Source organism: Stegostoma tigrinum, chromosome 29 (assembly GCF_030684315.1).
Source record: "Stegostoma tigrinum isolate sSteTig4 chromosome 29, sSteTig4.hap1, whole genome shotgun sequence".
Lineage (NCBI taxonomy): Eukaryota > Metazoa > Chordata > Chondrichthyes > Orectolobiformes > Stegostomatidae > Stegostoma > Stegostoma tigrinum.
This window is the reverse complement of record NC_081382.1, coordinates 25,305,414-25,319,076: the sequence shown is the minus strand read 5'-3', so window position 1 is coordinate 25,319,076 and position 13,663 is coordinate 25,305,414. Positions and strand designations below refer to the sequence as shown.

At 43.9% G+C, this 13,663-nt stretch overlaps 1 protein-coding gene across 1 annotated transcript in view; it reads left to right on the top strand.

Annotated features, from left to right (window-relative positions):
• LOC125465451 (nuclear receptor subfamily 5 group A member 2-like) overlaps positions 1-13,663 on the top strand; it is a 97,395-nt gene that overhangs the window by 70,796 nt on the left and 12,936 nt on the right. The window contains exon 6 of the mRNA XM_048558996.1: positions 1,376-1,523. Coding sequence (XP_048414953.1) covers positions 1,376-1,523 — 148 coding nt within the window. The remainder of the gene's footprint in view (positions 1-1,375; positions 1,524-13,663) is intronic.

The following is a 13,663-nucleotide window of genomic DNA, read 5'->3' as shown; positions in this document are numbered from 1 at the left end:
GCCAGAAAATTCTCCCACCAACCCCTTTTCCCAGGAGCACACTGAATGCAATGCCAGCAACCTGGAAAACAATTGAGGTTGTCCAGGAAGTAATTAGCAGTTGGAATTTTACCTGTAGTGTATGGGACCTTTGCAATGTCTGTATTCTGTAACTAGCCAACTCCCAAGAAGCGAATGTACTACAGAGGTCAAGAATGAAAGCGAAACAAGCTGAAGTTTAAATGGTGATAATGGCAAGCTAAAGGCCATTTGTAAACAGAGGCTGACAATTAAATTACTATCTCAGTGAGACTGCTGTCGGTCAGCGCTCAGGATGAAGAAATATTGGCCAGCTCCTTCATCATCATCAGCAACACTCTGAATGCACCAGCTGCTCTGGCCGCTTGCACTCCCCCGCCCCCGCCACCCGTGTGGCGATTTACCCTCCCATTTCTTTAAGCTGCTTGCAGTCCTTTGTTGAATGGTAGCCTTGGAGGCAGGCTCTGAGTTTGATACCTTCTGGAAAATTGAATGGGAAACATTCAGTCCATTAGTACATCTTGGTTTACTTCCTGAGAGAATTCTTCAATGTAATTGGCCACTCGTTCTCTTTGATGAGATCACAGTTGCTGGAAACTCCTTTGACTTGGCAAAAGATTCTCTGTATTATCTCTCCTCCTCTAATAATTGTTAATATTAATATCTCTCTTGAGTTTAAAAAGCAAAGAGTTACTTCCCCCGAGTTCAAATATAGTTGCCTCTGCAAAAGTCAGGATGGAGCTAGGAATAGGGTGAATGTCACAATGGGGAAGGGATACCCCAGTGGTGGGAGTGGATGGAGGAAGAGAAGGAGTGGGGTTTTGTTGGAGAGGTGAGGGGAGGAGGCAGACTGCGGTGACTTGGGAAAGGAGTGCAGCCATTGGCATTCTCACAGTCAGGGAAGGGGCCTGGGAAGGACATTCCAAGCAGGCTATCCTGCTGGCCTTCAATCGGCAAGCCCCAACCCTCATTATCAAAATTGAAGCCACCCCATGAAACCTGGGAGGTCTGTAGAATGGCCAATGAGTGTGAGAATACAATGAACAGGGAACTATAAATCATGGGGACAGGTAATAAGACAAGTTTAGAAAAATAGCAGGAGAAAATGCCAGAGGGCTCACTGAGAGAAATCCTGAATGAAATTTGCCAAAATTGACACTTAAGAGTATTTTTGGTAAAATTCACCATAATATTATCCTTCCTGTAAGAAAAGCAGGATTTCAGGCAGTGCCATCTGGATGCATCTTCTATCAAGGAGTGTGTTACTTGATCCAGTGTATGAAAATGTTCAGTTTTTTAGCAGTACAATTCTGTACAGCAACAAGCACAATAAACTGCAAAAACTTTTCTCATTTAGGTTGAGTTATCCACAATTGCCAACCAAGCTGGAGCAACTCTCATTAACTTGGTATTGAGAGCTCAGGAACTGGCAGCTAAACTGCAGTCTTTACAGGTCGATAGAAGGGATATTGTCTGCTTTAAGTTTCTCCTCTTATTTAGTCCTGGTAAGCAACATACTTTAATCTTATTATTAAACCGTGAAATAGAACAACTGTATGCTTGCATATTATCTGGTCAGTTATAGGAAATTATATTCAGTATGGCATAAAGTCATTGAACCAAACTTCCCCAAAAGGAAAACATTCAGTTTGAGCTGACCATCCATTTTGCACTGGTATGCTTTTCTTCTTCATTGACATTTACCCAGGACTAATATTGAACAGGTAGAAAGCTGGTGTTCTGTTGGATATTATCAGCTACCTGCTGGGTGAATTAAGTTATTATTTCTCCCATACATTTGCTGAAATCCTAGTAGTAATGTCACTGGCCTAGTATTCACTGACACAGGCAAATGCCTGAGGAAAATGGGTTCAAATTCCAACTGGGGGGAATTTAAATTGATTAAAAGATCCAGAAGTGAACATTCATCTCAATTATGAATAACCATGAAACTATCACTGATTGCTGTAAAATCTCATCTGGTTCATTAATGTCTTTTAGGGAGGGAAAAGCTGCTGTCCTTATGTGGCCTGTGTGTGACTCCAAACCCAGAGTGATATGATTGAGTCTTAACTTTCCTTCAAAATGGCCTGGAAAGTTATCAGGTTCAGAGGCAGTTTGGAATGGGTAATAAATGGCATAGGAAACCCATATCCCATGAATGAATTATTTAAAAAGAATAAAATATCATGAGTTACAGAATATCAATAGGTAGTTGATATCAATTGTAGACACCCCTGCCCTATCAACTCAACAAAAATATTTTATTTACAGATTTGATCTGAGACCATTTACCTGTGGAGTAATTTAATGCTTAGAGTAGCTGTTACTGTATTTAATGAATCATAAGAAGCTCCTGAACAATGTTAATTATTTAAACAAACTATCTTTTTAAAAAGTTATAAAACACAACAAATGTGGAAATTACCTTTTGGATTTTGAAATAAAAATATTTCGAATATTTTCAATGTTAAAACCCAATATTTTATGACTTCAGGCTGTTACAAGATGAGGTGATAGCTATAATGCAAGTTTTCTCTTTCAAAGTAGACAGTGGTAGTGGAACCAGCCATGTTTCGGCTTAGTACAATCAGGATGATTATGTCTGTTCTAATGTGCGTCAGCTGGATGACTTTTCCAAACCCGTCATGTCTTTGGGTTGCAGATGTTTGCCTTTTAACGGCCAGAAAGTCTCTGGTAAAACCAGCTTTGTCTTTGTGCACATACCTATTCCTCTTAGACAAAACAAATATAACTGCTACTCAGAGATAACAAGGTGTAGAGCTGGATGAACACAGCAGGCCAAGCAGCATCATAGGAGCAGGAAAGCTGATGTTTCAGGCCTAGACCCTTTATCAGAATGTTTCACTTGATTTTGAGCTAAATTTAGGCAGTCCTGAGGGTGTCAAGGCACAACAAAATTAATTAAAGTATGATCGAATTAAAGGTACAAAGTGAAATCTTGCATTTATTTAGATAGGAACAAGAATGTAGAAATAATATGAAGTGTCGCAGTACCTTCCTATTTGGAATAGGTGGTATCCATAGATGCATTCGACAAATATTCCACTTTCCTTTCAGTAACCATAATGAGACAAACATTAATTTTTTAATCACTAATGCTGTGGAAGTAGCACAGAGATTGAATTGTATTCCCAGATACTGTCCTTTTAATGTTTGTGAAGTCTAACTTGTCCATTTTGGATTTATAAATATTTGGCTTTGAGCACTAATTTGTACTCAAACTTAACTGAATTTTTAACTGAAGAGGCATACAAACCTCTGTGATTTTGCTGAGATTGGAAATTGTGTGTGCATCTGTGTGACGTCTGAGTATTTCTGCTACATTTTCAACAAATATGATGAGCAGCTTCTCTCAGCAGTCTGTTAGAAATGACTGTCCCTACATGCATGAAATAGAAGCCTTGACTTTGAGTGAACTACAGACTGTTAAATCTTGTTGGCTTGGGAGAAGAGATACAGGTTATTATTGAGGTAATGTCTAAAAGTTATATTGAGAAAGTAATGATAAGTCCTAGAATGTGGCAGTACAAATTGTTCTTCTCAATACTGTATCTTAGTTTAAAAAGTGGTGCTCACTATGCTGCCTTTTTATCATACCCTTGATAAGTGCCTCTCCTGCTGGTCAAGCACAAGGTTGGGTTAAAAGGTTTGCAGCCCGTTACTCCCAAAGCAAGTCAACATGGATAAAATAAAAAAAACTGTAAAATAAAGTTAAAGTCATCCATCCCTTCCTCCCACCTCAAGCTGCACCTCCATTTCCTACCTACCACCTCATCCTGCCTCCTTGACCTGTCCATCTTCCCTGGACTGACCTATCCCCTCCCTACCTCCCCACCTATACTCTCCTCTCTACCTATCTTGTTTTCTCTCCATCTTCGGTCCGCCTCCCTCTCTCTCCCTATTTATTCCAGTTCCCTCTCCCCATCCCCCTCTCTGATGAAGGGTCTAGGCCCGAAACATCAGCTTGTGTGCTCCTGAGATGCTGCTTGGCCTGCAGAAGTAGACCAGTTGGCCCTTTTGAGTTTGCTTCACCATTCAATTATAATGGTGGTTGATCCTCAATCTCAATCATCCCACCACCCATTCCCCTTCTTGCCTTTAAAATCCAAAGAAAATCTGTTGAATATTTTGAGTGACCTGGTTTCCACATCCTTTTATAGTAAGAATTCCACATGTTCACTGCTCTCTCAGTGGAGAAATTGTCCTTATCTCCATCCTAAATCAACCCTGTATCCTGAGTCTGTGACCCCTGGTTCTCGACACCCCACCCATGGAAATGTCTCCCTGCATCTAGTTTGTTCAGCTATAGACATCAGAACTCTTCTCATGATTCTAAACACTAACTACAGAGCCACTCAAGCCAATTTCTCCTCAGAGAACAGTCCTGCAATCTCTGCTATCAGCTTTGTGAATCTATGCTGCACTCCCTGTGTGGCAAGTATGTTCTCTCTTGGGTAGAGAGACCAAACTGCATGTATCACTCCAGATGTAGGGTAAGTGGATCTGAGTCCATGAAAAGATCAGCCATGATCTTATTGAATGGCGGAGCAGGCTCAAAGGGCCGAATGGCATACTCCTGCTCCTAGTTCTTATGTTCTTATGTTCTCTTGTGGTCTCACCAAGACCCTATAATTACTGCAGTAAGACATTCCTTCTTTTGAACTCAAATTCTCTTGCGATGAAAAGCAATTTTTTGTGAGAGGTCAAGAGAAAACTCACCTCTTCAGTCACTTCTGCATGGCAGGGGTCAACAATAGCTGTTGTTTGATCCTGTGCGTACTTTGTGACAGGACTCCCATGGAGGTGGAAAGTGTTCCTCAGCCAAACTCCCAAAAGTGACATTGAGGCAGATTATACAAATGTAATTGATGGTCACTTAGCTCAGTTGGCTGGGGAGTCCAAATGGAGAGCAGAGGCCTTTCCCCATTTCAATATTATAAATGTGTCGTGTGAGTTCTGTTAACCAGTCTGGCTAAGTGAATCCCTTTCCCTCTTACCCCATTTGTCTGGACTTCAGTACCAGTGTGAACAATTTAGGATAGATTGGGACTGAAAATCTTTGGCAGGGACACAAGACAGGGGATTGAAACTCAGCTGTTCATACGTATTTTGGCTGATTTTGCTTTCTATTGGCTTACTTTGCAGAGCTCCCTTACTTCCACTTGTAAGATCAGTCATATATCTATCAATATATCTATCAATACTGGATATCAGTGGAAAGGAAGTTGGATGGAAAGATGGCTGATCTGCTAGTACCTATTGTATTCTCTTGTCCAAATTGGATTTTACTCATGCCCCCTTCTTTTAGGTATTACTTCTTTAGTGACGATGTGTGGTCTCCATTTCTCTCTTTCGATCCGAATTGGGTGTATGTCTGCAACAAAAACAGGAAGTGCTGGAGCAATTCATCGAATTGGTAGCATCTGTAAAGAGATAAACACAGCTACATTTTCGAGTCCAGTAATCCTTTGTCAGAATTGAGAAAAGCTGGAAAAGGTGGTATTTATGCTGATGATAGGGCGGGGTATGGGTTCGGAAGTGAATGTGGTATGAAATGGTGCCCAGAGGAAGAGAGAAAAAGAAATAGGTAAAGAAAGACATTTGTTCCCAGTTTTTTGGAGGATTCTGTATTATTATGGAGAATATTTGAATTCTACATATACGTAACCATTAGTTTGTTTTAAGATAGCCAAAGAACTTTCACTCAAACTTCTGCCATTATTGCCAGGTGACTGTCTGACCAGTTTCTTTAGATTTGGACATCTTGTAGGAAAAAGGGGAACTGACACAAACCTCATTAGCTTATCTGTCAGACATTATTTCGAATTACCACAACCCACTCTACAATTGTCTCAAGCACCACAAATAAGACAGAATTTTATTTGGTAATTATGTTCTGCATATACTTCGGCTTTGCTATGAATCAGTGCAACCACCTTTCTCTCCTGAACTGCCAGGGAAGAGTGATTGTGTTCTATACATGTAAGTTGCATTTCATCAGCCCTTTTAGCCAATAAGTGCAGAATGTCATCAAAAACCAGAAACATTCAAGAAAACAAGGTGTAGAGCTGGATGAACACAGCAGGCCAAGCAGCATCAGAGGAGCAGGAAGGCTGAGGTTTCAGGCCTATCCCTTCTTCAGAAATGGGGGAGGGAAAGGGGGTTCTGAAAAAAATAGGGATAGAGGAGAAGATAGGTGGAGAGGAGACAGACAGGTCAAAGAGGTGGGGATGGAGCCAGTAAAGATGAGTGTAGTTGTGGAGTTAGGGAGGAAATATGTCAGTCCAGGGAGGACGGACAGGTCAAGGGGGTGGGATAAGGTTAGTAGGTAGGAGATGAGGGTGGGGCTTGAGATGGGAGGAGGGACAGATTAGGGAGGTGTGGAAGAACTGGGCTGGTTTTGGAATATGGTAGTGGGAGAGGAGATTTTGAAGCTTGTGAAATCCAGATTGGTACCATTGGGTTGCAGGGTTCCCAAGCGGAATATAAGTTGTTGTTCCTGCAACCTTCGGGTGGCATCATTGTGGCACTGCAGGAGGCCCAGGGTGGACATGTCATATGAGGAATGGGAGGGGGAGTTGAAATGGTTTGCGACTGGGAGGTGCAATTGTTTAGTGCAAACCGAGATTAGATGTTCTGCAAAGCAGTCCCCAAGCCTCCGCTTGGTTTCCCCGATGTAGAGAAAGCCACAACGGGTACAGCGGATGCAGTATACCACATTGGCAGATGTGCAGGTGAACATCTGCTTGATGTGGAAAGTCTTCTTGGGGCCTGGGATGAGGTTGAGGGGGAAGGTGTGGGGGCAAGTGTAGCACTTCCTGCGGTTGCAGGGAAAAGTGCCGCGTGTGGTGGGGCTGGAGGGGACAAGGGAGTCACGGAGAGAGTAGTCCCTCCGGAAAGCTGATAAGGGTGGGGTGGGAAAAATGTCTTTGGTGATGGGGTTGGATTGCAGATGGTGGAAGTGTTGGAGGATGATGCGTTGGATCCGGAGGTTGGTGGGGTGGTACGTGAGGACGAGGGGAATTCTGTTTTGGTTGTTATTGCGGGGAGGGGGTGTGAGGGAAGAGTTGTAGGAAACGTGGGTGACACGGTTGAGGGCATTCTCGACCACTGATGGGGGGAAGTTGTTGTCCTTGAAAACCAAGGGCATCTGAGATGTACGGGAGTGGAATGCCTCATCCTGGGAGCAGATGTGGCAGAGGCGAAGGAATTACGAATAGGGATGGCATTTTTGCAGGAAGGTGTGTGGGAGGAGGTGTATTCTAGGTAGCTAGGTAGAATGCCCTCAACCGTGTCTCCCGCACTTCCTGCAACTCAACCTTCACACCCCCTCCCTGCAATAGCAACCAAAACAGAATCCCCCTCATCCTCACGTACCACCCCAACAACCTCTGGATCCAACGTATCATCCTCCGACACCTCCGCCATCTGCAATCCGACCCCATCACCAAAGACATTTTTCCCTCCCCACCCTTGTCTGCTTTCCAGAGAGACTACACTCTCCGCGACTCCCTTGTCCGCTTCACACTCCCCTCCAGCCCCACCACACCCGGCACCTTCCCCTGCAACCGCAGGAACTGCTATACCTGCCCCTTCACCTCCCCCCTCACCCCTATCCCAGGCCCCAAGCAGACTTTCCACATCAAGCAGATGTTCACCTGCACATCTGCCAATGTGATATACTGCATCTGCTGTTCCCGTTGTGGGCTCCTCTACATTGGGGAAACCAAGCAGAGGCTTGGGGACCACTTTGCAGAACACCTACACTCAGTTCGCACTAAACAACTGCACCTCCCAGTCGCAAACCATTTCAACTCCCCCTCCCATTCCTCATACGACATGTCCATCCTGGGCCTCCTGCAGTGCCACAATGATGCCACCAGAAGGTTGCAGGAACAGCAACTCATATTCCGCTTGGGAGCCTTGCAGCCCAATGGTATCAATGTGGACTTCACAAGCTTCAAAAGCTCCCCTCCTCCTCCCACATCCCAAAACCAGCCCAGCTCGTCCCCGCCTCCCTAACCTGTTCTTCCTCTCACCTAACCCCTCCTCCCACCTCAAGCCCCACCCCCATCTCCTCCCTACCAGCCTCATCCTGCCCCCTTGAACTGTCCATCCTCCATGGACTGACATATCTCCTCTCTAACTCCACACCTACACTCATCTTTACTGGCTCCATCCCCACCTCTTTGACCTGTCTGTCTCCTCTCCACCTATCTTCTCCTCTATCCATCTTCTGTCCACCTCCCCCTCTCTCCCTATTTTTTTCAGAACCCCCTTTCCCTCCCCCATTTCTGAAGAAGGGTCTAGGCCTGAAACATCAGCTTTCCTGCTCCTCTGATGCTGCTCGGCCTGCTGTGTTCTTCCCGCTCTACACCTTGTTATCTCAGATTCTCCAGCATCGGCAGTTCCTACTATCTCTGAAACATTCAATTCCCTTTTTATCATATTAGTTAGAAAAAAATGACGAGTCTATAACAATGAATGACTATGACACCAGAAACAGTTTCGGACACTCTGGAGGAGTTGAATTCCTGCTTGCAAAATCCGAGATATGTTGCAGTCCTTCCCACTTCCTAGTGTTGACACACTGGCTTAAGGGGAGAAGAGGATCTTTTCCTAAAAGTGCAAAGCATGCCAGTAAAACTATTGAAGATTGCTCTGAAATTTGTCTGATTATAGCCCTTCTGCTTCATTTTTATGTCAAAATTATTTCCTTTGCTTCTGAGTCATCCCCATGATTTGTCCACTGCATAGTTAATAATGTGAGAGAACTGTTCCCAAGTGCCTGCTGATGGCAAGTTGAAAGTGCAAAGTGATGACCAGTGTGATTTGCTTTCTGAACACCCTGCCCCTGCAGACAGCGGTGTCTATTGCCATGGAAATGGAGTCAAATATTTCTTCTTAACAAGCTTCCTGAAGTGAGGTGAAATTTTGCCCATGGTGAAGTCTTTAAAGCTCTATCTCTGTGTGATCTCTTTGCTAATGTTGTTAGCAATGTTACAAATATTGTTGTTAATGGAACAATTCCAAATAAGAGTATAAGGACAAATTGATTTTGTATTTACCTGTATGGAAATGTGGTTTGTAAAACCTGTCTTTTGAAAGTTAAGTGAGTGCTTGATTTTCCACTTCCGGGTGTGGGAAGGATAGTGGTGAGCACAATCAGACGAGAGTCCAAAAATCAGCTTCTCAGCATTGACATAAACATTTGCAAATAAGTCCACCCTCCTTAGGCGGCAGTGAGAAGGCTATCTGCATGTAATTGCATCTCTTTAATTACCCTACTGTCAGAAAGAAGATTCCTTTCCCAATTAATGTCTTCCTAATCAAGAGGGAACATGGGAGAACTTTGTACCTGCTTTTTTGAAATGGGGTGGAATTCATAACTGGAATGTGAGGTCACCCAGATTCAGCTGATTACAGAATGCATATACATCTGCCTTCACTATTGAACAGAACATTCTTCACACCATCCATTAAAAATACTATTTTCTTTTCTCATATCATCCATATCAACATGTTCTTGTGATGCACTGGTAGTGTCTGTACCTGCGATAGGGTTAGGGTTAGCACAATATTGTTAATTGGCATAGTGTTTTCCTCATACTGTCCAATTTTGACTTCATTTTGTGACAGACTGAGTGAGAGCACATTGTGCTCTGATTAACTTTGGAGTTCACACCAAGGTGCCAATAGTCAGTAGAGATAGGCACATTCACTCAAAACCTATTGGTCAAGATACATTTTCTGGCATTGTAAAACGTCGCATTGCAGCTGCCATAACATGTATAGGGTATTGGGAGAGGGATCCTCTGCTAGGCTTAGGAGGAAGAGAGGAGGGGAGGAGGGAGTGTCCACCTGGCAGTGGCTCCATTCCAAGGCGACATGGTCACTTCCTCAGGTCAACTTCCACAAGGTCAAGATGACTGCTGTAGCATGGGATTAAATATAGTCAGGCTTGAAGGTAATCCTGTGGCAGGAGATATCTCCAAGCTTCTGTGGTGTTGGTGACACGAAGCATTCCCTTCAAATATATTAAAACAGGATCATGTGGAGTGCGTGCTGCTTGATTGGGTGGAATGCTATCCTCTGTGAGGCATAACCTGGAGCTTCATGGGGAAGGATGCCCCTTTGTTAAGACTGTATACTTTCACTTGCTACACTTGGAGATAAGCTGCACTTGAGAAGGCAGCTCAGTCTAGCAGTTCTTCTAATGGTCTCACTGCAAAGGAGCTGCTGAAGAAGACACGAGAGACAACAATGGTTCTGCACAGCCTCCAGGGGGAGCACCTGCAGCTCTTGTACAGATTACGATATCCATAAGGCTCAGCTATCTAAAAATGAGAGATATGCAGTGCAGAAGATGACTAAGCATGTCCCAAGTCATTGTCACATGAATGCCAGCTGCTGAACAAGGATCTATAGTCACAGCGAATGGGTGACAAACCTTCAACAGGTTTCCTAAAGGTATCAGCTGCCCTTCATTTCTTTGCCAGCTGATTGTTCCAGGGAGTGACGGGGAGCTCTGTGGCATTTCACAGCTATCCACTGATCACTGCATCCAGAATGGTACTGTTGCTGTCCTCACAAGGGCTGCCAATTAATCTAATTCGCATCCCCCCCCCTCCACCGATGTGTGGAGGCCAACAGACAATGGCATTTGGGTTCTCAGTCAGTGCTGGCTTCTTGTAGGTCTAGCATGTAATTGGTTGCACCCACGCTATAATCAGAGCACCTTATGATGAACCAGCACTCTTCATGAAAACCTGAAAGGGATTCCACTTCTCTTTAATGTTCAATTCACTTGTGATCAAAGCAGCCCGATAATGCAACGCTGCATTAGATTTCCAGGGAATGCCACAACTCATGCATCTGGGAGTGGTTCAGGATGTCAGCTTCTTTCAGAGGCCCTCAATATAAGGATGGTTGCTAGACAACATGGGATATCCCTCTGCATTTAGCTGATTGAACTGCTAAGAAACCTTCAAACCACTGCCATGCTTTGACCAGGACCATTGAAGAACAGGCCTCTTGAAGATGAGATTTCAACACTGGGACCGGTCAGCATGTGCCATGCAGTATACCCCCTGATAGGATGTCTCTGCACCCTCCACAGTCTCAGTCACCACAAGGGGTATGTGTTGGCTGAGGTGGCGAAGGGGTGAGAGGAAATCTCAAACAAGGCAGATGAGGGTGAGGAATCTCAAAGTGGGGGCCAGGAGGGTTGTTAAAGAGCAATGATCCAATGAGAGATCAGAGAGAATCTTATTGCCACCTGCTTCAAAGATGTTTGAGCTGTGTAGAGGCGTTTTCCTTTCTTGTCATTATTTCATTCAGACAATAGCTGTCAGTTATCTGCCAAATACCACATTCCTCAAGTATTGACTTGTATAGATACATTAAACATAAAAATAATAAAGTATTTTGTTTCCCTGTCAGCTGGCTCTGATAGCCTCACCTCAGTGAAAAGTAACATGTATGCACAAACCATACCCTATACAAACATTGATGCAAAAACAGTAGTGATACAGTGGGCAATTCCATTACGTCACACACTTGGATGTGTGAGTTAAGATTGTCCTTGTATTAAAAACATGAGATTCACATCAGGGAGTCCACACCCTGGTGAATACCACAGAGTTATTCTACATCCTGAGACTGCTCCTTAAGTGCCTTACACCCTCACTATTCCTGCACTACTGCAGAATTCAATCACTGTTCACCAAACCTTTGCAATGCAGATGCCAAGAGTGCTGATTGGTATGTACATAGCTTCCAGCAGTGGCATAGTGAGAATGTTACTGCTAATGCTTCTAATACTGGGGGCTATAAAGTAAGGATCTGTCCCCTCATTTCATCTTACATCCATCTTCCACAACTTTGCCCATTCACCTAATCTATCAATATCCTGTTGTAACTTTATGCTAAATAAATTCGGAAGAACTGTGGATGCCGTAAATCAGGAACAAAAACAAAGTTGCAGGAAAAGCTCAGCAGGCCTGGCAGCATCTGTGAAGTTAAAAACAGAGTTAACCTGGGACTCGAAAAGTTAACTCTGATTTTTCCTTCACAGATGCTGCCAGAACTGCTGAGCTTTCCCAGCAACTTTGTTTTTGTTCCTGTTGTCATTGCAATTTCATGCTGTTGCTAACAATCTATAATGCTGCCTAACTTTGTGTTGAAGCAAAATCAGATACTTGACTTTTAATGCCACTATCTATGTATTTAATGAATATAGTGAATAACAGAGGACCCAACACAGATCCCTACGGGGACACCACTAGTTACTTCCTGTCAATGCGAGTACTTGCCCACGATTCCAACTCTTTGTTTCTTGCCACTCAACCAAACTCCTATCCGTAACACCATTGGATATGGGAGCAGAATTAAGCCATGACTGTGCTATTTTCTGCGTCGGTAGATTGTTAAGATGCAAAGATGGCCTTAACTAGAGTGTCAGACATGGGTGATTAATGAGAATTACTGATCATTATGTCTGCAGGAAGAGTGTTTAGTTGCAAATCCTATCAGATCACTTGGATTGGTTGCAGCAGCAGTTAGAGGCAATGAGGAATTTACAGGAGCTGGGGGAGTGATGGATAGGAGTTGCAGGAAGGGAAATAAACTGAAAATACAGACAAATAGATGGGTGACCTCCAGGAAAGGTAGGATAGGGAGGCAGATAGTGAAGGAGTCTCCTGTGGCTATCCCCATCTCAAACAAGTATACTGTTTTGGAAAATATAGGGGGTAGTGGACTCTTCGGGGAATGTAGCACCGATAGCCAGGTTTCTGGTACCGAGACTGGCTCTAACGTAATGAACGATACACCAGATTCCAAGTGGTCAATTATGATAGGGGACTGTCTAGTCAGGCAGCTCAGACAGATGTTTCAGTGGACGACAGTGAGACAGCAGAATGGTGTGGTGCCAGGGTCAAGAATATCTCAGAGAGGATGCAGAATAGTTTTAAAAGGGGAGAGAGACCAGCGGGAGGTTATTCTACACATTGGAATAATGACATACAAGAAGAAAAGGACAAGATTCTGATAAGAGAATATAGGAAGTTAGGTAGGAATTTAAAAATTAGGTCCTTGAGGGTAGTACTATCCGGATTGCTCCCAGTGCCACGAGCTAGTGAGGGTGGGAACAGGAGGACTGCGCAGTTGAGTGCGTGGTTGAGCAGCCGGTGCAGGGGAGAAGGATTCACATTTTTGGATCATTGGAATTTCTCCTGGGGTAGAAGTGACCCTGTATAAGATGAATTACACCTAAATTGAAAGGGGACTAATTAACTGGTGGAGAGATTTGCTAAATCTGCTCGGGAGGATTTAAACTAGTAAGGGGGAGGAGGTGTGGTGGTTGGGACCCAGGGAGACAGTGAAGAAAGACTGGTGCAGTTGGGAAAAGGAACAAGTCAAACAGTCAGGGCAGGCAGGAACAAAACAGGGAACGAGGTACGACTGATAAATTAAACTGCATTTATTTCAATGCAGGAAGCCTAAGCCAGCGAGGCAGATGAACTGAGGGCTTGGCTGGGAACATGGGACTGGGATATCATAGCAATTACAGATGTGGCTCAGGGACGGACAGGATTGACAGCTTAATGTTCCACGGTGT